The sequence below is a fragment of the Polyodon spathula genome, chromosome 9, assembly GCF_017654505.1.
Source record: "Polyodon spathula isolate WHYD16114869_AA chromosome 9, ASM1765450v1, whole genome shotgun sequence".
NCBI lineage: Eukaryota > Metazoa > Chordata > Actinopteri > Acipenseriformes > Polyodontidae > Polyodon > Polyodon spathula.
Window position 1 is genome coordinate 19,818,694 of NC_054542.1, and position 25,982 is coordinate 19,844,675.

The 25,982-nt window shown below is 38.7% G+C and overlaps 1 protein-coding gene across 3 annotated transcripts in view; it reads left to right on the top strand.

Moving 5' to 3' along the window:
- Window positions 1-25,982, top strand: part of LOC121320479 (TBC1 domain family member 8-like) — an 82,071-nt gene that overhangs the window by 39,344 nt on the left and 16,745 nt on the right. For 2 of the 3 annotated variants that reach the window (XM_041258833.1, XM_041258834.1), the window contains 7 exons: window positions 2,421-2,649; window positions 10,192-10,432; window positions 13,571-13,778; window positions 17,337-17,531; window positions 20,868-21,026; window positions 24,164-24,314; window positions 25,349-25,563. In XM_041258833.1, coding sequence (XP_041114767.1) covers window positions 2,421-2,649; window positions 10,192-10,432; window positions 13,571-13,778; window positions 17,337-17,531; window positions 20,868-21,026; window positions 24,164-24,314; window positions 25,349-25,563 — 1,398 coding nt within the window. The remainder of the gene's footprint in view (window positions 1-2,420; window positions 2,650-10,191; window positions 10,433-13,570; window positions 13,779-17,336; window positions 17,532-20,867; window positions 21,027-24,163; window positions 24,315-25,348; window positions 25,564-25,982) is intronic. The other variant, XM_041258835.1, reaches the window with a different exon arrangement.

Genomic DNA, 25,982 nt, shown 5'->3' on the forward strand with positions numbered 1-25,982 from the left:
AAGCCACACTAACACTTAGTCCAAAAGGGTGCATCATAGAACAAAATATTATTATTGTATACAAAAAAATGAGCTATAGACCCCGGGGGTGTCCTTTATGTCCTGCAGCTGAAAGTTGTAGCAAGATCATGCTTGTCTGAGAGTATAATAGGGAAAGTATAGGGTTTCAAAGTGGGTCTCTATAGATATGTCTTTATGGAATATAAACAAACTTGCTTGTTTGCATTGTATACAGTCAGCTTTCCAAAATAAACCTAAAGTACATAGAAGGCACTTCCAGTAATACATGCTAATGACTTATCAATGTCACCCCTCTCTGCACTCTCTAATCTGAGGTTTATTGTAAGATTCTGTAAATGTCTGAGACTGATCTGGTCTACTGAATAATCACCAGTCAGAATCAAAGGACATCTAGGAATCGGCCTATGATTTATCAGACCTGTAATAGGGAGCATGGTAGGGGGTGTGGGTTATCAACTGACAGACAGGGAGACACGCATCTGCTTACACCCCTTGCTGCTATACTTGTGGGATTTATAATCATGAAACTAATTCCTGTTCCTACACAAATTAAACAAGCCCCAGTCCCGGTTATACACACGGTCGTCAGCAGTTTTGGCTTCTTTCCTCTGGAGCTCCGATCTCGGTTAAACACTCAGTGATTGGAGGAGTTTAGCTTTTAAAGATTTCATGAAGTAGTGTGAACTGTCTGTCTTGTGGCTATGCAGCAGCCCAGAGGTGTATCAGCAGGACCCTTTTATTATGCAAGGTATTCCACCGAGACACGCCCACCTGCTGGTTCCTCTGCGCATACGTGCCGCTGCGGGAGCAGATTGCATGCGCGATAGGAGATGTGCTGTCAGTCAGCTGATTGAACAAGGCGGCTCGGAGACTGCTGCTGCTGCAGGGCCATGGGACAAAGAGAAAGAGCCAGAAGAGGAGCTACCATCCCAGAGAAGGAGGATGATGGGTTTTTAAAGTGGAGTAGTCTAGACCGCAGATCAAGGCGCTGCTGTGCTGCACTGGTATATATTCCAGGTTCAGCTGAAAAGGTGCTCATCAGAGAGAGAGAGAGAGAGAGAGAGAGAGAGAGAGAGAGAGAGAGAGAGACTTGACTTTTAGGGTCCTTTATTGACCTTTATTCCTTTTATTTATTTATTTATTTTTTTAAATGATAAAGAAGGTTATATAGTAAAACAGATCGGGGTTGGAGAAAGGAGAAACTACAACAAAGTAAGCAGTAGTGAGTCCATTTATCTGTGCCAAGGAAGAGTCACTGTGTGTTTATGGGTTTATGCTCGAGATTAGGGCTAGCAATGTGTAGTGCAGGGTAATCTGTAGCAGGACCCTCTTTTTACTTAGAGGTAGCGCTTAGCTGTCTTCACAGCACCTTTTATTTCTTAACTGTGTTTTGAACAGTGTTTTGAATGTTCTGTATCTGCATCACCCTGCACTAAGGCTACCATTTCTGGTAGCCTAGTGGTGGCACCATGAAACTACAATCCTTATTAATTAATGAACTAAAAACTCTGTGTTTGAATAAAACCTGCACGTCTGTTTAACCTGCGAGAATGTTCGTCATTGCACATTAGCTGTAATGTGGTTGTTAAACATACAGTGTACTACTTCCTCTGTTATTGAGTGCCTCAAAATTAATTAATTTAGGGCTTGGCCAATAAGGTGCTGTCAACAATAAACTGCCTTGCCCTTCTTGTAGCCAAACTCATGACTTCATAAACTGCTATGTTATGTGAAATTATATTTTGTATATACAGGAATACTTTATGTCCTCCAAATGTGTATAGTATTGAATTATCCTATGACACTATGTTTTCTTAAATAACGTTTTTGCATGCATGGATATTTGACACATTTCATGCAGAATATTTTGTCTGTCTCTGAGCAAGCAATAGCTTAGGTTGAATTTGTGTAAGGAGGCCAGTATAAAAATTACCACAAGCGTGTGCACTGAGAATCTCTTCCCTTAAAACTGGGAGTTTGGTAGAGATGTTCCATTGAAAGTCTTTACAAACACAGTCAGTGCTGAGATTAAAAAAAAACAGCTTTGCCTCGCACTGTATAACAATTGTCTCACATCTGACCCTTATTGTTTTATGTATACTTTTCCACATTTTATTTTCACTTTGGTTTTATTTAAATGTATCCTGCCACTACACTATACATTAACTCTGTGCTTCGCTAGTGTGAGTGATCATATCACCTGTGGCACAGAAGTTAAATACAGTATAGTGACAGAATACATTTCAATCAAATTCACGTGAAAACAAAGTATGGAACATTATGATGTATAGGAAAATAAATAGGGACTTTGGAGCAAGTAATTATGCTAATACCCCTTTGAAAATGTCTAGAGCTGGAGCTACCTATTGAAAGGTGAACTTGTTTTTTCACTCTGTCAGGGGCTAATTGCAGAGGAGTCAAGGAGCAAGCTGGCTGAGCAGGAAGAGGATCCAGAGAAGTTCCGAGACGCCTTGGTGAAATTCGAGACACGCTTCAGTCTCCCCAGCTCAGAGAAGCTGGTCACCTACTACTCCTGCTGCTGCTGGAAGGGGCGGGTCCCCCGACAGGGCTGGCTCTATCTCAGCATCAACCACCTCTCCTTCTACTCATTTCTACTGGGCAAGGAAGGTAAGGCTGGCATACTAATATCATGGCTTTTCATTGAATTGATGAGATCCATGTACTGCCTTGTCACTTTATTAGGAGATGTAAATAATACTGGGTTGGGCCACTGTTTGCCCTGATCCCTGTTACAAGTGTGCGTGCATGCGTGCGTGCGCGTGTGTGCCTGTGTTTGATGTGTGGTCCAGTAGTTAAAGAAACAGGCTTGTAACCAGGAGGTCACTGGTTCAAATCCCAGCTCAGCCTTGTGCTCCGTCTTTCAGGTGAGACGTTGTTGTAAGAGACTCTGCAACTGATGCATAGTTCACACACCCTAGTCTCGTATCTTGTAAAGCGCATTGTGATGGTGGTCCACTATGAAAGGCGTTATATAAAATAAAGATTATTATTATATATATATATATATATATATATATATATATATATATATATATATATTATATATATATATATATATATATATATATATATATATATATATATATATTCATCTTAAAGGATGATTTTTTACAAGTAAAGTACTTATATTTCACTTGTGAGGAGGTAGTTCTTCTAAAACTACTTTTGATATTTATGTGTAGACACTGAACTATCAAATTATGTTCATGCCATTCACTTTTAAACTTAAATGACAGACTGGGTCAAAGGAATTTACTAGAAATTAAAATCTGCATTAGTATGGTAGTGTGGTATAGCTACACAACCATAATCAGTCATTCTGGCTATTTTGTATAAAGTTTGTATCAATATGATCTCTAACATAGTCATTCTTCTCATCCATGTGAGACACCATGCTGGAGTCTTAAGAGATCAGGCTGGTCTGAGTGTTAGAAGTACAATTATTACATTTAGCCCTCCAGTCTTCTCAGACAACACTGTTGCATCATTTCCAGATCCCCTTTTGTGGAGCAATCTCACAATTACTGTTTATCTTTCCTTCATCTGACACACAGTGAAATTAAGAATTCCTTTTTATCTTTGTTTTGAAATGCAACTGTGAGCAGACTCTGCAGAGAGGTCAGAAGCCCTCTTTACTGGGTCCATCGCCATCATTTCTCCTGAACTGTGTCACACAAATAATCAAAAGAAAAGAAAATAGAGGAAATGTTTGGAATCAGCTGTGTTTATCATTAGTCATTGATCAAGTCTTTATAGATGACATCACAGGTAAACTTTTGGTTTTTCTTTTTCCATTGCAATCAGGCTTTTTCCTCTTTTTACGTGCGCCAGGCTCTAGCATATACTGCGTGTTTCCTTTGTTGTAACGTTGGACAACCTATTCTGCATCCGCTTCTCAATCTTACAGGAAAAAGCTGAGAGAATTAGATTGGGGAGGCGGACAGGCTGGCTTGGTTTACAAAGCAAGGAGCCAGTAGGAACCTGGTTACAAGCCAGAGTTATTCATCATCCACAGCAAATGTTTGCAGCAGATATTTATAGCTCAGCGGTTTTCTTTTGGTAGCCTCTTTTTGAAGGCATAGCCAATCAATCCTTTATACTGAATTGCTGCAAGCTTCTCCTCATTTTCACATGTTGTCAAGCTTCAGTACCCAGTGCAGCAGGCGATTTCTGCTAGATAATTATCATGGCAGCATTAAGTGTTTAAAGCTGATAATGGCAACTGTAAAGTGACATTTTTGTCGTATGTGGCAACCTGGTATTAGGAGGTTTTTCTATGGATTATGTCATTTCTCTTTTTACTGCACACTTCCCTGTTCTATTGACAGGGACCGTAACATGCTTTAGGCCCCTATTGCCTCTTTTTTTTTATTTTCTCTGACTGGTAGCAGGATTATATTAATATGTAATTCTATTAAAATTGCATAGTGATACTTATAGTGTGTGTGTGGTTGGTTTAATTAATGCTGATACAAGACACAAGTGATTTTTTGCCCACACATCGAGTGACTCCATCATTCTGTTTCGTGTAGCAGTAGTTCATTTGAAAACACAAGTGGACCAGTCGTGTCAAGGCAACAGGTTGGTGGGGACGGGATATTTGTTATTATTTTTTAAGCGGGTGTGAATCATTATAAAACCCTTGGGGGAGGGGAGAGGGGGTATTTCACTGTTGTTCTTTAAGTATGCTCTGGTTTCCACCAGCAGTGGAATAAATCACATATTTCAGTTACAGCTCAGGAAGGAAAACAGGAATTAAAAAGACAACACTTTTTTTTTCTTCCCATGGTTGATGACGTAAGGAGGATAATAAAAAGCAATTGTGGTAGAGAATAGAAGATAGTTGAGGGAAAGAAATGAGTTTGTTAAAAACACTACACAGTGCTCTGTTAAATGTATAACTCATATGTTACAGCTGCACACTTGGTCAAGCTGAAAACCACAAATAACTGCACCGTGTTTGAGAGTAGAATGGAAATTTGTAAAAAAAGGTTATGAAAAGCAGGAACAATGCTATCAAGTATGCTTCTAAAGAAATTCTCTCTCAATCTCTCTCTCTCTCTCTCTCTCTCTCTATAAATTATATGTACACAGTTCTCTATGCTACACAGAACATTGTTTTAAAGGGTAAACAGATACATTAGCACATGATTAACTTGCTCTGAATATGTTCTGGTTCTCTAAATACCACACCATCTGGACATCCTCTTTCTTATTTCTTTAATAAGTAACTAATAAATGGCTGTTGTACTGCTGTGCGTTCTAAAAATGCCTCATTACAGGAGGGATGGACACACTATATTGCATCAACAAATCAAATACTCCACAGACTGATGGTGCCAGTGGGTCTCTTGAGTGTTTAGTCTCTTTTAGTTCTTAATTGTTGGAAAACTGTCAAGGATGGTCCTATTTTGAATATTTAAAGGGTAGCCGTATTTACAATAGATCAGCAATCACTTAGATCAGTTGAATTGAACCCAAGATAATGGAAGCTGCAATGTCTGCTTTATATCCTTGTCTATGCATACAGTATGTATGTTACTGATACCTTGTTTCACTTGCATGCTATTTATTTAAGTGGAGGAATGGGAATAGAGCTGTGTGAGTTTTTTGTACATAAAAATAAACTTTAATTCTGCCTGAGTAATCATTGTTAAATAACAAACTTTAACGTAGAGGGTACTTGTGAGGGTTGCAACCCACTACTCTATACTTATACAAATAACACAAAGGAAACTCTTCAGGTTCTGGGACTCAGTCAAAACACCAACTAAACACAAGGAATTCTTTGTAGATACAATATGTATCTCTGAAATACCTTCACACAGCCTCTCCACAGTGATGTCCCTCCAAAATGAATGACTTGGCTGGTATAGCCCAGTCAATTGATCAGTGGCTCACAGCTTTCCTATTGTTTGGAAACGGATGGCTAGCTTGGCTCTGGATCATTCTCTATTGTATCAGAGCCTAGGTGGCTGAAGCCCCCCCCCCCCCCCCCTCCCGGGTCCTAAAGAGCTCAATTTCCATCCAGGTATGTACACTCCTTCACACAAACCCACAAACTTTTGTGTTTCCCCTGTCAAATCATGGTTATGTGAGGCATCTGTTTTATTATCTATATAGAGAAAAAATGACACCAAAGTTTGGTGCTTCTTTCATTTGTTTGGTGTGCAAGGTAATCAAACATGCAATCTTCAGGTGAGAAAAAGTTATTGCCCCCCTAGTTAACTCAACCCAATTAAGGGTTGGTGTGGCAGAGCACAGCTCTGCCCTTTATAAATTGGCATTTATGGGATTAAATTCCCCTACCTGCCTGGGTTTATTGTGTTCAGGTGGCTGGGGTTGATTAGAGTAATTAACGATCAATCAGCACCCAGCCACCTGACATAAAAGGAGGCCTCAGCTTCCCATTAGGGAGAGGAGGGAACTAAGGAAGCAAGCTGGTGTTTGTGCTTGCTGGTTTTTTTGGTTTGCTGTTTTGTGGTTTTTTTTGTATTTTCTGATCCAGTGAAGGCATCGCCCATCGTGGAAACCTTTATTTTTTAAGTCTTGTTCTGTGTCTTTCTATTTGTGCTTAAATACCTTGCCCTTGTGCCCTTTTATTTTGTGTTTATTTATAATAAAAGTATTATTTTTTTGAACTGCAGTCTGTCTCTGGGTCTCTATCCACTCGCCAGCCTGTCACAGTTAGTTAGGGTCAGCTGTTTGAATACTTTGGTTAGCAATCAGGCCTGATTTGGGCCTGCCCAGCCCAATATAAATCTGACTAACTTTGACCCTTACCATCACAGTAAAGTTGTCAGCACACAGGTTCTAGAGACACATCATGCCACGATCAAAAGAAATTCCTGAAGAAAGAAGTTGTTGATGCCTGTCAGTCTGGAAAGGGTTACGAAGCCATTTCTAAGGCTCTGGGGCTCTACCAAACCACAGTCAAAGCCATATTGTCCAAATGGAGAAAGTTTGGGACAGCAGTGAATCTTCCCAGGAGTGGCTGATCTGCAAGCCTCTCTCGCCTCAGCTAAGATCAGTGTTCGTGACTCCACCATCAGAAAGACACTGGGCAAAAATGGGAATCATGGCAGAGTAGCAAGGCGGAAACAACTGCTCACTAAGAAGAACACGAATGCTCGTCTCAAGTTTGCCAAAAAGCACCTAGATGATCCTCAAAAGTTCTTCAACAATGTTCTATGGACAGATGAGTAATAACTGGAACTTTTTAGCCAACATGTTTCTGGTGAAAACCAAACACTGCATTCCACAGTAAGAACCTCATACCAATGGTGATGCTTTACTGCATCAGGAGCTGGACGACTTGCCATCATTGAAGGAACCATGAATTCTGCTCTGTATCAGAGAATTCTACAGGAGAATCTCAAGCCATCTGTCTGTGCGCTGAAGCTGAAGCACAGCTGAATCATGCAGCAAGACAATGATCCGAAACACACAAGCAAGTCTACATCAAAATGGTTGAAGAACAAGAAATTTTGGAATGGCCTACTCAAAGTCCAGACCTAAACCACATTGAGATGTTGTGACAGGAGCTGAAATGAGCAGTTTGTGCTCGAAAACCCACAAATGTTGCTGAGTTGAAGCAGTTCTGCATGAAGGAATGTGCCAAAATTCCTACACTGTGCTGTGTGAGACTGATCAATAACTACAGGAAGCGTTTGGTTGCAGTTATTGCCGGTAAAGGTGGCATAACCATTTATTGAGTCTAAGGGGGTGATTACTTTTTCACACAGGGGCATTGGGTGCTGCATAACTTTCTTTAATAAATAAATGAAATAATTATCAACATTTTGTGTTATTTGTTCACTCAGGGTCCCTTTTATCTAATATGAGATTTTGGTTGAAGATCTGATAACATTCAGTGTCAAAAATATGCAAAAATGCAGAAAATCAGACAGGGGGCAAATACTTTTTCATGGCACTGTATATATAATTTCCTTCATTAATTTCAACCCTTATCCCATGATACAGCTTGTTCAGCTGTCTCTTATTGTATGCATCCAGCCTGAAAATCATAGTGGAGTGAAATTACCATGCGCTCCGCCTACTGCTCGACTAGCAATTACAATGCACTGCCTAAATTAGGCAGCTTCTCCTACTGTTTGTATGATGTGAGGATGTAGTTCAACAGTTTATTTCAAATAAGTGTTCTGAAACTTGAAACATCTTTTAAGAGAGGGTGTAACACTGTGGTCTCCATGTCTGCTCGACAGCCTCCTTTTAAAGAAGATATCAAACTTTCTGAGCTGTACCACTGTTTCAGAAACTCAGGAAGGCACAAGACCTTAGAGCTGAAACTAAACTGCAAAGAGACTCTGTCTAGCACAGAAAGTCAGAAACTTTACATCGCTGAGTATTTTCTAGAAATTAGAGTTGAGAAATATGCACATTTCAGTTTAGTCCAATTATGGAAAACTACTATTTTAGAATTTTCATAGGAAGGTGTGGCAAAGTGGGTAAGTGTGCGCAGGTGAAGGCAATACAGCGACAACGATATCCAGGTGCAAGGGTGTTTATTAGTTGTATTTTGGCCAGAGCCTGACAGCAAACCACAGTAAACAATAATGTTGTAAAGTGATACAGTGGCGTATCTGTTTATAATCCCCGGGTCTCACCCCTAACCAAAAAAGTCCCGTCCTTTATACACCCACACGCAACACAAAACACATACACAGTTACTTTATTGAGTGAATTAGTGCTCGTGGTGCAAAATACAGTTCTCCGTGAAAACATGGGAAGTGCTAGTGTTTGGGTTTGATGCTGGCCTTCGGCTAACAAACAAACAGTTTTTACTTGACAAAACAAACACACACAACACTAAAGTTTTTCACAAGTTTCTCCTTCTAGGTTGTTTCTAATAATTTAGAAAGGAACAGATCACTTTACTACGTCCCCTATTTATACCCTCCCTCACGACCCCTTGGTTAACGAGCACATCCGCTCCTCCAATTGTGCGGTTGCCACGCCGTTTCCCATCCAGGTCATTGAGTTTGCGTTCCATTGCTCCACCCCTTTCCTAGATGTCCGATTTCCACCTAACCCTGGGAATAAAATGTCATGCCATTTAGTCCAAGGTACTCTGTTCCCTTTATACAGCACCCTCGCAGGTCGGGAGGGAGATCTAACAACAGAATCATTCAATCTCTGTCACAGCAGGCCACAAATGTGCACACCCTTTTTCAAATTCACCTTTGTGCTCAATTCACAATAGGAATCCATGATGCTTGATGTTGCCATCTAGAGAGAGCTGAAGGAAGTACATTTGACATTGCGAAACACAAATTGTGTTGCTTAGTAGAGATAAAAAGAAAATTACACAGGTGTATGAACTTGGCACTAGGGAGGTCAGGTGTAACCATACATACTAAAGTAAACTGGTATTTTTACTTTCATTTAAATGAATTGTTATCACAAAAAAACTGACAACATTTCCATGGATATCATAAACTGTAGCAAACCACCTTAAAACCTTTTGGACTGCACATTCCTATCTAAAGGTAACATTGGCAATGCTGGGCATTCTCTTTTAAGTGAGTTAATCCTTTCTTTAATTACCAGCGACAGATTATAGGAATATTGATATTCAACTACAAGATCAGCTTCATACACACTACAATTTCATTTCAAGTGGACATAGATGCCAAGACATCATGTGATTACTAATCTATCAAGAGTGCAGATGTGCTCTGCATTCCACATGAGGAACTGTCACAAGTAAACCAGGGACATAAAATAGGGTATTCAGAGCTGTAAGCACCTGTTATTGCATTTCTTAAACCCCTACGCGTTTTACAGAATAGTAAAGGAATGGAGGGTATGTGTATACAAGCAGTCATTTCTGCTCACATAAACCCAATTTACAGTTTGTATTAAAAATACAAGACTATAAGGATATAGATACCCTGACTGATTTAGCATGGTTGCTTTTTTACATCTCAGGTTGAGAGAGATTGCAGCTAAAATCAGAGTGCTTATGTGTATGATGAATGCCTTCATGTAGATAATTTAATGTGTATGCCTACGTTAGTGGCAAAGTCTAAAATGGGGTACTTACACAATAATGAATTTTGATGAGTTATCCCTGCAGTTAGCAAGTTACAGACAATTGAGTTAGACACGCTGTCTTATTTGTTGCAGTGAAACTCGTAATCCCCTGGGCTGACGTCACAAAGCTAGAAAGGAGCTCCACCAGTTTCATCACGGACACCATCCGCGTAACAACGCGAAGCAAAGAGCGCGACTTCTCCATGTTCCTCAGCATTGACGAGGCCTTCCGGATCATGGAACAGCTGGCAGACATCACAATCCGAAGGCTGCTGGACAACGAGGTGTTTGAATTAGACCAGTCGCTGCAGGAGCCAGCACACATAACCAAAAGGTAAAGCCATTGAAAGAGGAGAGTGGGGAATCAGAGAGTCATTATGTCATTATGGCTTTCCATCATGTCTGATGCAGTGAGGTCAGTATTGAAGTGCCTGTCTATATTTGGTGCCTTTGTAAATAATCCTTCATAAACACTAGGTTCACGATTATTTAAAACCATATTTGGTTTGAACTAATTCTCCAGAAGTCACTGGGAAACATTTTCAAAGTATTTACTCCAATCTGTAACAGACTCCTTTTTTTTAATTTAATAAAACTAGAACCAATAGATATATCATCCATAAACACACAGCAGTGCTGAAATAGTTTTGAAATACGAAACCAAAATGTAGTTCAATGACAAGCGTTTCGTCCACTAGAAGTTTTTTTCCTTTAAAGACATTGAAGACTCTTCTAGTCTAAATATTTGTAATTGAATTCAAGTTTTTTTTTAGAATTTCTAAAAACTAGAACCTAGTAATATAAGTCTCTTAAGCAATCTTAAACAACACAATTACAGATAAGTACATTGTTATCTTTGTTAAAAAAAAAAATATCTGTGTCACAACAACCATTACAATGCACCAGATCATCACCTGCACAAAGATAGTGATTACTCAACTCAGACTTTTAATGCTGCTTTGCTGCCTAGCAAAATCCCTGTCAAAATCCCCTCGATTTGCTCATTTTAACCAAAAATCCAGGGAACACCAGCTTGAAAATTTTATTTTGCCTGTGGTTGAACCTTCATTGACATTACTTTTTTTTTTTTTTTTTTTTTTTTAATGGTAAAGCCCATCTGTGTTTTATTAAAACATTTTTTGTGACATATATCACAAATATGTTATTGCATAAAAGCTACCAATTTTATATAATAGTTAATCTAAATTACGTTGTCAAATCTATTATCACTATTACCTTAAGTAACTCAGCAACACAAATCTAGTTCAGGAATAAAGGTAATATATTGGTGATATAAATGTGTTACTGAATCAAGAATTCCCTGTATTAAATGATGGTGAGTGTAGGCCAAATGATCAGAAATGGAGTGCTTTTCATACTTCTGCAAAATAAAGAAGTTCACAAAAATAATTTTGTTCCCCATATTTTGTAGCAGTTTTAAACCACAATACGCTGTGCTTAAGAAGTAGCTTATGAAACTGAAATGTTGTATTAATGTCTACCCATTTTCACTGTGAATTCCTTAAACATGGCTTACATAAACAAAAAATTCCGCTTCTGTCGATCTTTTCTGATAAACACAATATGAAGGAGAAAAATGCTGTTTATTTCTTATGTTGACATTTCTTGCCCCAGGTTATCCAGTGCAGTTCACCCAAGTTGTTATCCTCATGCAGCTCACCCTCTTTTACACAGCACTGGCCATCTTCGTAATCACTTTGTATGACAAACATCTGCCAGTTTTGACCCAAACTGCATCAACAAATCTGAACAATGATTTGGTTCATTCAATTGATCTGTAGCACCTTCATTAAAAATAGGAACAGAAATAAACTAGCACAGTATTTAGATCTACTTCCGTTTAGAGCAAGTGAATAGACCCCATTCCCGTACTGAGAAGGAACAAGCGGTGACTGACTGTAGTGCGATGACTCTATTGAGCAGGTCACTCCAGTGCTATATAACTTCTTTGGCTACCGATGTCATTGAGAAACAATCTGATGTTAACACAAAATCATATGTGTAATAGCTCCCCAATATTTTTCTACTGTGGTGTCTGATTACATATCTTCCTGTATTCTTTGTTCTGCTCTTGCAGGTCTTTTGACTTTGAAAACTGTGTAGGTGGTGTTCAGTGGGTGCAGGTGCAGTGCGGTAATAAAACAGACAGAGGTTTAATCCGGTTTTGACAAGAATGTTTTTATTGTTTTCTTTATTTATTTTTTGTATCCAGGTCTGGTGACCGAAACAACAATTAGAAACAATAATGGGTTTCCGAACCCAAACAATAATAATAACCCAACATGTATCTTCCCCACAATTTTACACACACGGTCACCAGTCCTGGGTGAATGCAGTACTGCTCATGGTGGGTGATGCAGGTTATCGCTGTGACAGTAATGATGCTATTCCGGCTTTAGTGCTGGCCCTCGGCGACAGCTCTGGAATTGTGTTAGCCATCTAATGTGGTGTAACAAACAAGATGATTACACACAAACAAACAAACAAACAAAACACTCACTATACAGCTTTCTCCTACAAGGGGGTCTCTTACTATCCTTCTCAGTTCATATGCATAAACCAAGGCGAAGGAACAGATTACGATTCTCTGTCCGCTTTGATGCTGTCTCACATGACCCCTTGGTAAACAAGTACAACTGCCTCTCCAATCTGCAGCTGCCACGGTGTTTCCCTTCCGGGTCATTGCGTTCTTGCAACACAGTCTCGCCTCCTTCCAGGCTGGCTGACTTCCCTTGAACCCTAGGAAAGAACTGTCAGACCAGCCCATTCCAAAGAACTCTGTTCTCACTGCTTAGCGCCCACAGAGGTCGGGAGGGAGATTCACAACCAAAAAGTCATTGTATTTCTGTCACAGTGGCTACAGCTACAAAGCCCATTTTTTGTGGATTCTGACTTCCTAGGCAGTCTTGACTTGAATGGTGTCAATTGTATCTGTCCAAAAACATTTCATATATACAAAAATTGAATAAAGGAACAAGCCATATGAACATGTAATGTAAAAGTGGCTAAATTAAATAAGATGTAATTGGGGCACTTGGCCCCTCCGTTTTTATTGCAGTATAAACTTGGCCGTAACTCCGAAAGTAACGAAAACAGTTGATTCCAGATATAAATTCTCATAAAACTGTTAAAAGAATATATATATATATATATATATATATATAGAGAGAGAGAGAGAGAGAGAGAGAGAGAGAGAGAGAGAGAGAGAGAGAGAGAGAGAAATTCAGCATGATTACAAAATGGTATTATTTACTTGTTTAGACAATGTACAGATTTAAAAAAAAAAAAATTGAATCAGTGCAGAATAAGGTAATGTGATGGGTCGATTTGGTTGGAGTAGGAGTTCAGCAGTGTTTTGCTTGTACTGCAGTCTGTTTAGTGAAACATCTGATAGGCCATCAAACCATGACTATATTCGAACTGCAAGGTAACAGTTTAATGTTGTCTGCAGGGTCCTGGAGGAGAGGGCCCAAAATGAGTATTTCCGTGCCCTGTTCCGGCTGCCTCGGCAGGAGAGACTGCAGGAGGTGGTGAACTGCTCCCTCTGGACGCCCTTCAGCCGCTGTCACACTGCAGGAACAGTGTATACCTCCGACAGCTACATCTGCTTCGTCAGCAAAGAAGAGGGGTGCTGCACCCTCGTCATTCCGCTCAGGGAGGTATGTGCACACTCCTGTTACAGCTTACAAATCTGTGGATATGTATCTACAAGACCTGTATCACTTCTGTATTGCAGAGGGCTTGGTGCAGTGTAAAGTAATGATATTGCTAGAAATCTTGGGCAGTGTGGTTCAGTATGTCTTGATAGCTGTATTTGTATCTGTTCTTTGAGACAAGTGGTACCCTGTCACAAAGACGGCCGAAGTGGTGTGGCGTCAGAACCAGGAAAGGAATACACACAGACAGGACCGATGAAATGAAACAGTGATGGCGCCTGCTTGCGCTGGTTTATTGCAAAATAAAAGGGTTGAACAAACAGAAACAGGACAAACAGAAACAGGACAAAATAAAAGACATAAACAAAACGAACTACACTTAACAAAACGGTGCACGGACAGACACACTGACAAACATGGTGAGTTTTGAATACACAAGTATCGTGCTCGTCCCACCAGCACGCAATAGCAATTGTTGTAAACGATTTCTCATCCTCTCCCTTTCTCCACTCACCGAACACCCAACCCCGGGTGGGTGAAAACATGCTGCTTTTATGCAGCTGTAGCAAGACTCGATTGCTAATCAATCATTCAGTTGGAATCTTGGTACAACTGCACGTGAATTAATAAAGTGCAATTCCGCGTGCTCACATATTATTACTTTTTACTTGCACATGAAGTGCTGTGCAAGCCTCATGCCTAAATACAAATATACATTTTAAACACTTGTGTTACACAGACCCGTTTATATCCCATGTACCAATGTCTATACACCAACATTTAACACACCACACGCAACTTATAACAGATAATATACACAGGGGCGGGCACTTTGTCACATACCCATATTAGGCAGTTTGTTCAATTGCAATTATAAAGTGTCCAACACATTTATGATCCATGGTGGTGGTCCTAGAAATTTGTTTCCCATCTTCTGGTGCTTTTCGCCTGCAAATATTCATTACTGTGTCAGAATTGCCTTTTAAAATCACCCTGTAAATACAGTGTATTTTATTTCATTACTGGATAATAACATTTGATTATTACATTTTACTATTAACTGAACCAAATTGTGAGGATCATTTCATATGAAAATGCACACATGTGCCTTAGGATTTTCTGTTCTGGTTAAATGCAAAACATTTATCGGCAAATGGGCTTTGCAATAACAGTGACAACTCTAGTCACAGACTTCTATGAAATGGAAGTTGTTTTGTGACGCATGTGACTTGCTTCTTTTCTCATTATTTTGTTACTTTATTTCCCTAGGACAATAAATGACACCTGCTGTTTTGCAAGTGGTTGGCAAAAGTCGTCCATAGTAATGTTCACCCATTTCATAGACACTTTCTCAGTAATACTGGTCTGAAAGCAATGCGCCCTGAGGCTACATGCTGTCTGCTGATATGGTTCGCATGTTTTCTGTGAGTTGTGTCTATCCACCCTTGTTTACAGTGATCCTAACTTAAGTGTCTGGTAAGGCAGTGGCATCAAAGGGAAACTTGCTGTGGTGCTGCTGTTAGAGTAATCCTTATAAAGGGATAAATGGATCCCAAAGTGATGGAAAAAGAAAGTAGAAAGAAATTGAGCAAATTGAGGTTGAGATATGTTATACTGGATACACCTACAGGTCCCGTTTGTGTTATACATGGTGTTGTATCTTTATTTTCATAATACTTGTTTTAGTAGGGCTGTTTCTCTTTTGGTAGTCCCAGTGCAGTCAGAATTACAAATACTCATATTACTGTATCATACTATACAAAACATGGTAAGTTGAAAAGTAAAATTGATAAAAAAAAAAGAAAAAATGACTAGCCTTGTAAATGGATTTCTACTAGATCTGTTCAAATTGTATATACACACATAAAAGCACCTGCACTTATCTGTTAATAAAAACTGCAAGAAGTGTGTTCACCGTGCAAATCTGATTGATTAAACACAGTCAGGCAAAACGTATAAAATAAATTCAAGGTTGTCTGGTTGTTTATTTAGCTTCCAAGGTTTTCCAGAAGAATGCTACAGTGTTGGGAAATTCCCTAAATTACAGATATCAAAGTGGTTTGTGGTTTACTAAGATTTGAAGCTGCTGTAAAAGTCACCTGTCATCCATTTGTTATTTATTTGCTTGATTGCCCAACAATGAAAGCCTTTCTTTGTAACTGTGCTGTCTTTGTCATGTGTACAGGCAGTCCTATAACTATAAAACAGTCCAAAATGCTGAGTACTCAGGCAGAGCCTTTCTGTGTGGTAAAGATGAAGAAATATCTCTAACTACACAGACATTCATTAAAAGCAAGACATAGTTTATTGAGAATGTCTGGGGCCTTTCTCATTAGAATTGTAGGATGTCAAATTTTGTTGAGTAGAACTTATAAGGCCTTTTATTGTTGGCTTGTATCCAGATGATAGGGCTGTATACAGAGACTTTGTATTTGTGATAAACTTGCACCCCCTAATTATGTGGAAAATACAGTATGTGCGCCTGTGGAGAAGTGTGTCTGTTGTGTTTATATATGATAATTCAGGGGCATGAGGACCACTGTGAGCCATCTTTGTAGTTTTTTTTTAATAGGAAACCATGCTACTTGTAGGCCATTTGAAAAACAACAGGGTAAGTGTACACAGCCCTTTGTAATTCGTGGTAATGGACTGAACCTGAACAAAAGATCGGTAAAAGAAAATAAAATAATTTCTTTGTTGCTGATGAGTGTCTTACTGGCAGCTTCCTTCTTTTTGGCATGCTGTATTTCTGCGACTGTTGCGGGTGTTTCTAATACACTGCACACTTACTGTGTTTGTTTTTTGTATACATAATGATAATAATCAGTTGGCCAAGTACTTCATATTCATTTCTAAAAAAACAAACATTTGGCCAATATTGAAAGATGGATTTACACTAGCTTGGAGTCAGTTTAGATGGCATACCTAAACAGATGAAACATTGAGCATTTTTCTAATTAAAGAGTCATCTGAATAATCTACCAAGCAAGTTTCAGCATCTAATGGAGGGACCCGTACATACAGTCTGTATGTCCCTGTAGAATTTGACATATCTACAGAACCGCTTACCCAACTGGGATGAAACTTGGTTTGGAGATGTGTGATTGTCTGTCCACCTGGCCACCTGTATGCCCATGTTTATACAGGTGCACACAGTGGATGCAAGTCATGGGTCTCTATTGCACTGCCATTCTAAATCCTGCCCCTTTTTAACGCTCTGTTATTGCAGCTCTTGGATTCGATGGTGATTTATAGGCCTATGTATTAACATTACTACATACAATAAAAATACCGTGAAATTAGGCAGTATTAAGATCTCACTTTGTTTATATCATTTAAATGTGACATACATGCACTGTATGTATTGTATTGTGTTATATTTATTCCTACTGATACCGAATTTTATATTTACAGCCGTGGCCGAAGATAAATGTCACAAGTTTTACATAAGATTGCACTACAAGTTAAGGAAAAAGTATATATGTGTATCTATGGGTTTTGCATACTTGCAATGGCTAAAAAAAAATTTTTTCAAGCTCATTTTTGTGTGTCTCTTAACAGGTGATCTCAATAGAAAAGATGGAGAACACCAGCCTCTTGCCCAACCCAGTTATCATCAGCATACGGAGCAAGAAGGCGTTTCAGTTCATCGAGATCAAAAACAGAGACAGCCTGGTGGAGAATATGAGCAAGCGCTTGGAAAGTGTGCAGCAGAAACAACAGACATGCCGAAAAAAGACAAGGAGCAAGGCGCTGGTAAGGGTTTCTATTGAAACACAAACATCATTTGATCACTTTGTTCAGCCAGCATGATCATTGGCCCTGTTCTTTGTTCTGTTTGCAAATTTTCAAGAAGGTAACATGTAAATGTTATAAAACTAGCAAGAAATAACTTGGGTTTAGACAGCAGCAAAACAAAATATTGGAGGCAGTGTTTCCATTGCAGCAAGAACAACAAAAATTGGGCTAATTGTTTCAAACACACAACAGTTTGCGAAATGAATTTGGTGTATATATAGGGTGGTTATAAAGGGATTAAACAGTAATTGTGAAACTGTCGCTGGGAACTGAGATTTAGTTTGAAATTTACAGCAGTTGCATTACCTGCACTAAATAAAGGCTGCTTGTAGTGCTTAACACAGACCTTGGAACAACAATTTGTGTATTTCAAGAATAATGTTGCTGCAGTGAGCTTAAAGTTACAATGCCCTTGCAGTTATGATTTTCCTATTTTCCGCTGTTTACAACATCCTGGCAAAAGTGGATGTTGTAGTTGAAACAAATGGAAATCACATTGAACGGAATATGGATAAAAACCTCTGTATGATGGTAAATGGACCTCTCTGTAGACTTCATTGGAAACTGATGAGTCTTTATACTAATAGAAATGTCATGAGGTTGCTTTTTTGTTGTTATAACAGATTTCTAAGCGAAAACATAACATGTTTTTGTGTTAATAAGGGAGGTTGTATTTCGATATAAAAAAGAAACTTCAAAAGTTAAATGAGAAGTGTTAGAACTGCACACTTCTCCTTTTCAGTGTTCTTTTATAATGATCGAAACAGAAGTGGATAGTACCGTACTGTACTTTGGGGATACTTCCAAAGGATATTAGTACCCCATAAGACTGAAAGACGAATGGCATGGGTTCTTTAGATAAGGGTTGAGGTGTACTTTCAGAGCTGTGCGGTGAAGCCTGCTGTCAATGTTCCTGACTGTGTCACTGTCATCAAACTTTCTTTGATTTTGAAGGTTTAATTACAAGGAAAAGAAAGAAAAATGACCTATGTGACTTCTGGCTTGGAGCACATGTTTTCAACAAAAGACAGATATCACTGATGGGTACTGCAGGAGTGCTTTACTGAAAACTGTGTGCATCATACAGACTGTACCCAATAAAGACCCAACAATACAAACATTTAGCATATAATAACCTGCTGTTTCCATATAGCTAAATTTAGACTTGCTTTAATACTTTTTAAAAGGCAGGCCTAATGCTAAGCTGAAAGATGGGTGTATTGGCTATGCTCCATTTACTTCTAGTCCCTTTACTGAAGAACAAAGTACTTTATACGGCAGGGTTTGCCTTTATTTGGTTGACAAAGTACAAAATGTGTGGACAATAAAGCTTATTCTCCTGATACCTTGAGCGACTTCATTCAAGAACATTTTTTTCCGCCAACACTAATTTCACTACCTGTGTTACAGGTAATAAGAGTCTTAATACTTGCGTTCTAGTCCTCATGCTTGTGATGTGTTCTGCAGATAGAAACCTACAGTACTTGGGATCCTATTACATGTAACACAGGAAGTGAATGGATAGTGAATGGAAACCTGTTTTGGTAAGACAAATGGGAGTCAAAACAATAAGGGACTTGTATTAAATGTTTTTATGTTAAAGTGAGGTAAGAGAATGTTTTGGAATCCTTGGATATTACACATTGAACATGGAAACCAGATCCTGGGTAGATAATTACCCCCCCAGTTGAAAGTGTCATTTCTGTGTTACCTGTGAAGGTCGGGTCAGGTTCGGTAATTGAACCTGTTTCTGTAGCAACATAAAAGGGATGCATGTATAAAATATAATACCTTCCTCATACTTCAAAATTATGAGTTAACTGTCTTTTCTCCCTCAGCACATCCTGAGTGGTAAATTTCAGTATGTGTTTGTCACAGGTCCTTTCACTCTTCAGGTACTGCTGGATCATTGGTGAATACTAAAAGCCACAATCAGTCAGCCCAACACCACATTAGTTTTTGTTTTGAAACGGCGTACTTTTATTTACCTGCATGCAGGAACAAGATAAACAAGTAAACACAAAACAAACTTTATACAGAAACAAATGTGTTGGGCTCAGGGTTAAAAGGAGTGGAATCGCTTACAGGCAGGCAGCTCACACTAACCTGCTCTCAGCCCTTAGCAAGACTTGTTGAGAACGTTACAAAACTCAAAAATTGGCAATTTCCGTTCAGTCCCTTGAATTCCCAAAACAAAAGCACCTCAGTATGGCTGGTGTGGGCTTTTAAAGGACAAGCCCCTCCACCTTATTAGGTAGATTAGCAAATAAAAAAAAATACACTACCCCATTAAGGCAATAAACACAACATATAGACATATATAAACATACCATGGCATTTTCCCCTCACACAGTAAACCGTTCACAAACCAATGAAATGTAATATAACTGCTGCGAGTGTCGCAATTATGACAATAACAATATCCGTGGCAGTCAGATGAACTGTTCAGTTTATGTATACCAAAATGTTTGCAATGAAACATCAACTGAGCTCTTTCAATAATGTGCAGACTAGCCTTAGACCTACTACTAGAAGATAGGCAATATATACATGTTTACTGCAGTGCACTAATGAAAGTGTCTCTTGATTTTTATGTTGCTGCTGATGTTGTTGTGGGCACACCTTTGAAACAGCTAAAGAGTTTTACAGAATCCGTCGCATATCCTACTGTGGTGAAAGGTGGACATGTAAAAAGTTGGATGAGTGAATCCTGTATTAAATACCATTATACACAGCTATAGCAATTACTATATTCACACAATTATTGTTGTGAGATTCAGCTTTTATTAGGGAGCTCCCCTAAATCCCTTGTTTAGAAAGATACAGGATATTTATGCTTGTGACAGAGTATCTGCCTGCCGTCTGGGAGCGTGCATTCACTGCTGAGTGACAGGCAGGATTTATACACGACCAGCAATGGCAGCGCACGGAGCACATACAACAGCAGTGTATGAAAACGTTTGGTAGGATCTACAATCTCTGAGCTAATGTTCTCTGTTCAGTAATAAACTTACGTTGCTGAAGAGGTTGATCATGGCAGATAAACGGTTCGGGTGGCTATGTGACGGGCAGATACACGGCGGATTACTGTACTTTCCTTTTGAACTAACCCCTTTCTTCACAGGGTGTCAGCATACTCAGTCATGGGACACGGGTAAACAAACCCGTAGGCCATGGGACGGCTCACATCACAGTGTTATGACTTCAGATTCAAACAAATTTACTATACTGAGGTAAAATGACAGCAGCAAGTGCTTTAAGTTCAATTTTAAAACCTGTTTTAAACCCTTTTAGATCTCTCCTCTACCATATTACTCATTATACTATGACGACGTGTGTACAGATAGCGAGCCCATCGAGCCAACTGGAAAACAGAACAGACATTCACTGAATGAAGAAGCTTTAATGTCTACTTTTCATCACACTGAACCGGAAACGTCAGACTCCAAAGTTGTAAGTGTAAAAATAAAAATACAGGAACATGGGTGCCCAAATTCAGGATTTCCTTAGCTCTAGTATATATTGCAAATTCTGTGGGATACATATTAGGGCATTTGATATACAGTGGAAAACCTCTTTTCAAAGAAGGTGTTTCCAGTACATGCCATATGTTTGGTGCAAACACTAAAGGTGTAAGTGCTATCATTTTAATTGAGCTTAAATCGCTTGAGTAAAAGCAGCATTGTTGTTGGGTTCACAATCCATATGGTGACTCTGGCAGAACAGACAATGTTATACGTAAGGATGAAAAAGAAATGTTCATTTTAAACTACAAATCGGACTGTAATTACTTCCCAAATGGTTTTGCTACTTAGGAGACACCCACATGTAAGTGGTTAATCCAAAACTATAAAAGCGCACAATTGTAAACTAGGTAGCAATATATATAATATATATATATCTATATATATATATATATATATATATATATATATATATATATATATATATATATATATATCACACACACACACACACAGTACTGTGCAAAAGTTTTAGGCAGGTGTGAAAAAATGCTGTAAAGTAAGAATGCTTTCAAAAATAGACATGTTAATAGATTATATTTATCAATTAACTAAATGCAAAGTGAGTGAACAGAAGAAAAATCTAAATCAAATCCATATTTGGTGTGACCACCCTTTGCCTTCAAAACAGCATCAATTCTTCTAGGTACACTTGCACAAAGTCAGGGATTTTGTAGGCATATAGTCAGGTGTATGATTAAACAATTATACCAAACAGGTGCTAATGATCATCAATTCAATATGTAGGTTGAAACATTATCATTATCTGAAACAGAAACAGCTGTGTAGGAGGAATAAAACTGGGTGAGGAACAGCCAAACTCAGATAACAAGGTGAGGTTGCTGAAGACAGTTTACTGTCAAAAGTCATACACCATGGCAAGACTGAGCACAGCAACAAGACACAAGGTAGTTATACTGTATCAGCAAGGTCTCTTCCAGGCAGAAATTTCTAGGCAGACAGGGGTTTCCAGATGTGCTGTCCAAGCTCTTTTGAAGAAGCACAAAGAAACGGGCAACGTTGAGGACCGTAGACGCAGTGGTCGGCCAAGGAAACTTACTGCAGCAGATGAAAGACACATCATGCTTACTTTCCTTCGCAATCGGAAGATGTCCAGCAATGCCATCAGCTCAGAATTGGCAGAAAACAGTGGGACCCTAGTACACCCATCTACTGTCTGAAGAAGTCTGGTCAGAAGTGGCCTTCACGGAAGACTTGCGGCCAAAAAGCCATACCTCCAACATGGAAACAAGGCCAAGCGACTCAGGTATGCACGAAAACACAGGAACTGGGGTGCAGAAAAATGGCAGCAGGTGCTCTGGACTGATGAGTCAAAATTTTTAATATTTGGCTGTAGCAGAATGCAGTTTGTTCGCCGAAGGGCTGGAGAGCGGTACACGAATGAGTGCCTGCAGGCAACAGTGAAGCATGGCAGAGGTTCCTTGCAAGTTTGGGGCTGCATTTCTGCAAATGGAGTTGGGGATTTGGTCAGAATTAATGGTCTCCTCAATGCTGAGAAGTACAGGCAGATACTTATCCACATGCAGTTCCATCAGGGAGACATCTGATTGGCCCCAAATTTATTCTGCAGCATGACAACTACCCAAAACATACAGCGAAAGTCATTAAGAACTATCTTCAGCGTAAAGAAGAACAAGGAGTCCTGGAAGTGATGGTATGGCCCCCACAGAGCCCTGATCTCAACATCATCGAGTCTGTCTGGGATTACATGAAGAGAGAGAAGCAACTGAGACTGCCTAAATCCACAGATCAACTGTGGTTAGTTCTCCAAGATGTTTGGGCCAACCTACCTGCCGAGTTCCTTCAAAAACTGTGTGCAAGTATACCTAGAAGAATTGATGCTGTTTTGAAGCGAAAGGGTGGTCACACCAAATATTGATTTGATGTAGATTTTTCTTCTGTTCACTCATTTTGCATTTTGTTAATTGATAAATATAAACTATTAACATGTCTATTTTTGAAAGCATTCTTACGTAGAGTACCTATCAATAGTTGAACACTCTGCACCATTCTATTTTTGTACAGGAAAGAAAGTCTTACTTTACAAGTGAGATTTTTTCAAACCTTCATAGGGGATAACACTGTCACTACACAGACTGTATAACACATTGATTAGGCTGGGGGAACTTTTTCAATGGTTTTGTTAAACACAAACTGTGCTTTTCCAACTCTGTATTTCATGTAGGTCAGCCTCAGCTTTGCCCAAGGTCACTTTGGAGGTGGAAGGTGGACCTTATGAATTAGTCAGATTCAAGCGCGAAAAATGTTTACTGTGAGTCACCAGAATCATCTGTCGTTCAGTACGACAGTCGTTCACCCTCAGAGTCTATACCTAATATATATATATATATATATATATATATATATATATATATATATATATATATATATATATATATATATATATATATATATATTTATATAACAATGTGATTTCCTACACGTATTTGTCACTCATTCAGGTGTGAGCTTTGACTGGCACCACAACCCTGCAGATTCTGATTAGAGATACAGTGGCTGAGCCTGCTAACTAAGCAATGTGTTGAAAGTGGAATACCACACGTTCCAGTTGTGGGTATATAATCATATGTGTGGTACACCACACATGGTGAGCAGCGTGTAGTCTTGAGTCCCTTTAGAATTAGTATCAGGCATTGTTGAGGCTAAAAAGTGAATATGCAATTAGAGATATCCCACAGATGTTGCAAATGTGCATTTTATAAGGTACTGTGCTGACATGCCATGTCTCCAAGCTGCCTGAAAAATTGCTAATGTTAGAGGACATAAATATCCACCAAATTAACTTTTATTCTTTCAAAACGTGTTACACTAAAAAAAAATGTATTATGAAAGTAGTTTTTTGTAACTATAATTTTTTTTAAGTCATTAATTTATTTAAATAATCAATACCGCAGTACCAAGGAAGGTGGATATGAAATTAAGCAAGTATTTTAACAGGTGTTTGTGCAGGGATCATATATTTACAAAAACATGTGAAAGTTTATGGCAGTGAATAATTTTTTTTTTTTTTTTTTAATAATGCAGACAAGGGAACAGGTTAAAGAGCGTCTGTGGCAGGATCATTTTTCAGAGTATGGTCGAAGCAGCTGCATGTTCCGAACGGAGAAGATCAGAAAACTGGTTGCCATGGGGATCCCTGAGTCTCTGAGAGGGGAGCTGTGGCTGACTTTTTCAGGTTAGTCTCCAGACTGAGTGCGAAGATACAGACTGCTGGACTTAAAATTAAAAGTAATTAAGAAACAATTGGCTGAAATCAGTTCTGCCCATCGTGATGTCCAATACATTTATGTTTGTTTCATACTTTAAAGTTATTTTTCACACAAGGAAACCGTATTCATGTTTTTTTTTTTGTTTTGTTTTGTTTTTTTCTGTAATTGCTCTTATTTGAAATTGTTGTTATTTATTTACTGTACTATTTTCTCCTTATGGAATTTACTCATATAACCAAATATTTTCCAGTTCGACTAACTGCTCTTAGTCGAACTTGCTCTCAAACATAATTATTTACTGTATTTTTTATTTTCTCTCATTTTGAATTTTCTCTTGTTCTACTGATTTTATAACTACTCTTATCTGTAATATGATATTTTGTAATGTGATACTTTGTAACAACTATAAAGCTCCCTGGATAAGGGTGTCTGCTAAGTAATAATAATAATAATAATAATAATAATAATATAATAATAATAATAATAAGTGATTTAATATTGTAGAGAGTTCAGCAGTAGGGTGTAGCAGTCAAAATAAAATCTTAAATTGAACTTCCTCATGTAAGAGGATGAAAGGAAGGGGCCCATATTGCTGGCAGGTTCTGGTGTAAATTGATTTATTGAGCAGCATCTAGTAAAATGAAAATTCTAATTTGAAATCACCCTTTTGCATGAAACAAGTGTTTATATATTGGACTTCGCAGGCAGAGTCACATTTTCGATTTCTTGGTTTGCTTTAGTAGCAGTAAGTGCTTATGGAGAGTATGGCCGTTTACAGCTGTACTGTCTGACTAAACTCCACTTGCTGGACCTTCGCACTCCTGTGTCAATTTTATAAATAATTCCAACTTTTTAAGTTGTATGAATAGTATGCAGTAGATAAGAATCAAATGAAGGTTTGTTTTTCAAATCTATTCTTTTTATTAATAATTATGGGTGCTTCTTTGCATCTTTTAGTTTTATTTAATCTTGAATTTTCCTTTTGCTTCATCTTCCACAGATGCTATCACTGATCTTGCCTCCCATCCTGACTATTATGCTAATCTTGTGGAGGAATCCATGGGCAAGTGTTGCATGGCAACCGAGGAGATTGAACGTGACCTGCACCGATCTCTGCCAGAGCACCCGGCGTTCCAGAATGAGACTGGGATAGCAGCCTTACGCAGAGTCTTGACAGCGTACGCTTACAGGAACCCTAAAATTGGATACTGCCAGGTACAGTTTATAATGTGTTGATGCTTGCTGGGGTCAGAAGTCAGTAATTGGGTTGGGGGATTAGAACAGAAGTGAATACAGAAATGGTTCATTTTGCCATACCTTGTTTGTTCATTGCACAAACACAGAATTTCCTTCACACCAGCTCCAAAAACTGACAAAGCCAATCCGCTAGCTTCTTATTACAGACAAAAACATTGGGACCCTACACTTAATATAAGGTAATTCAAGAAAACATATTAAATACACGCATTTAGAGAACATTAGCCACTAATTAAAATGACAAACGCCAAACTAAAAAAATTCTGGTAAATTATCAAGCAGTCTTTTATTTTTACACTCATCAGACCAGAGAAATTTGTTGATGAATGCCTCAGAATCCTGTTCACTTTTCTTGTCTTATTTAAATGTTCTTTAGA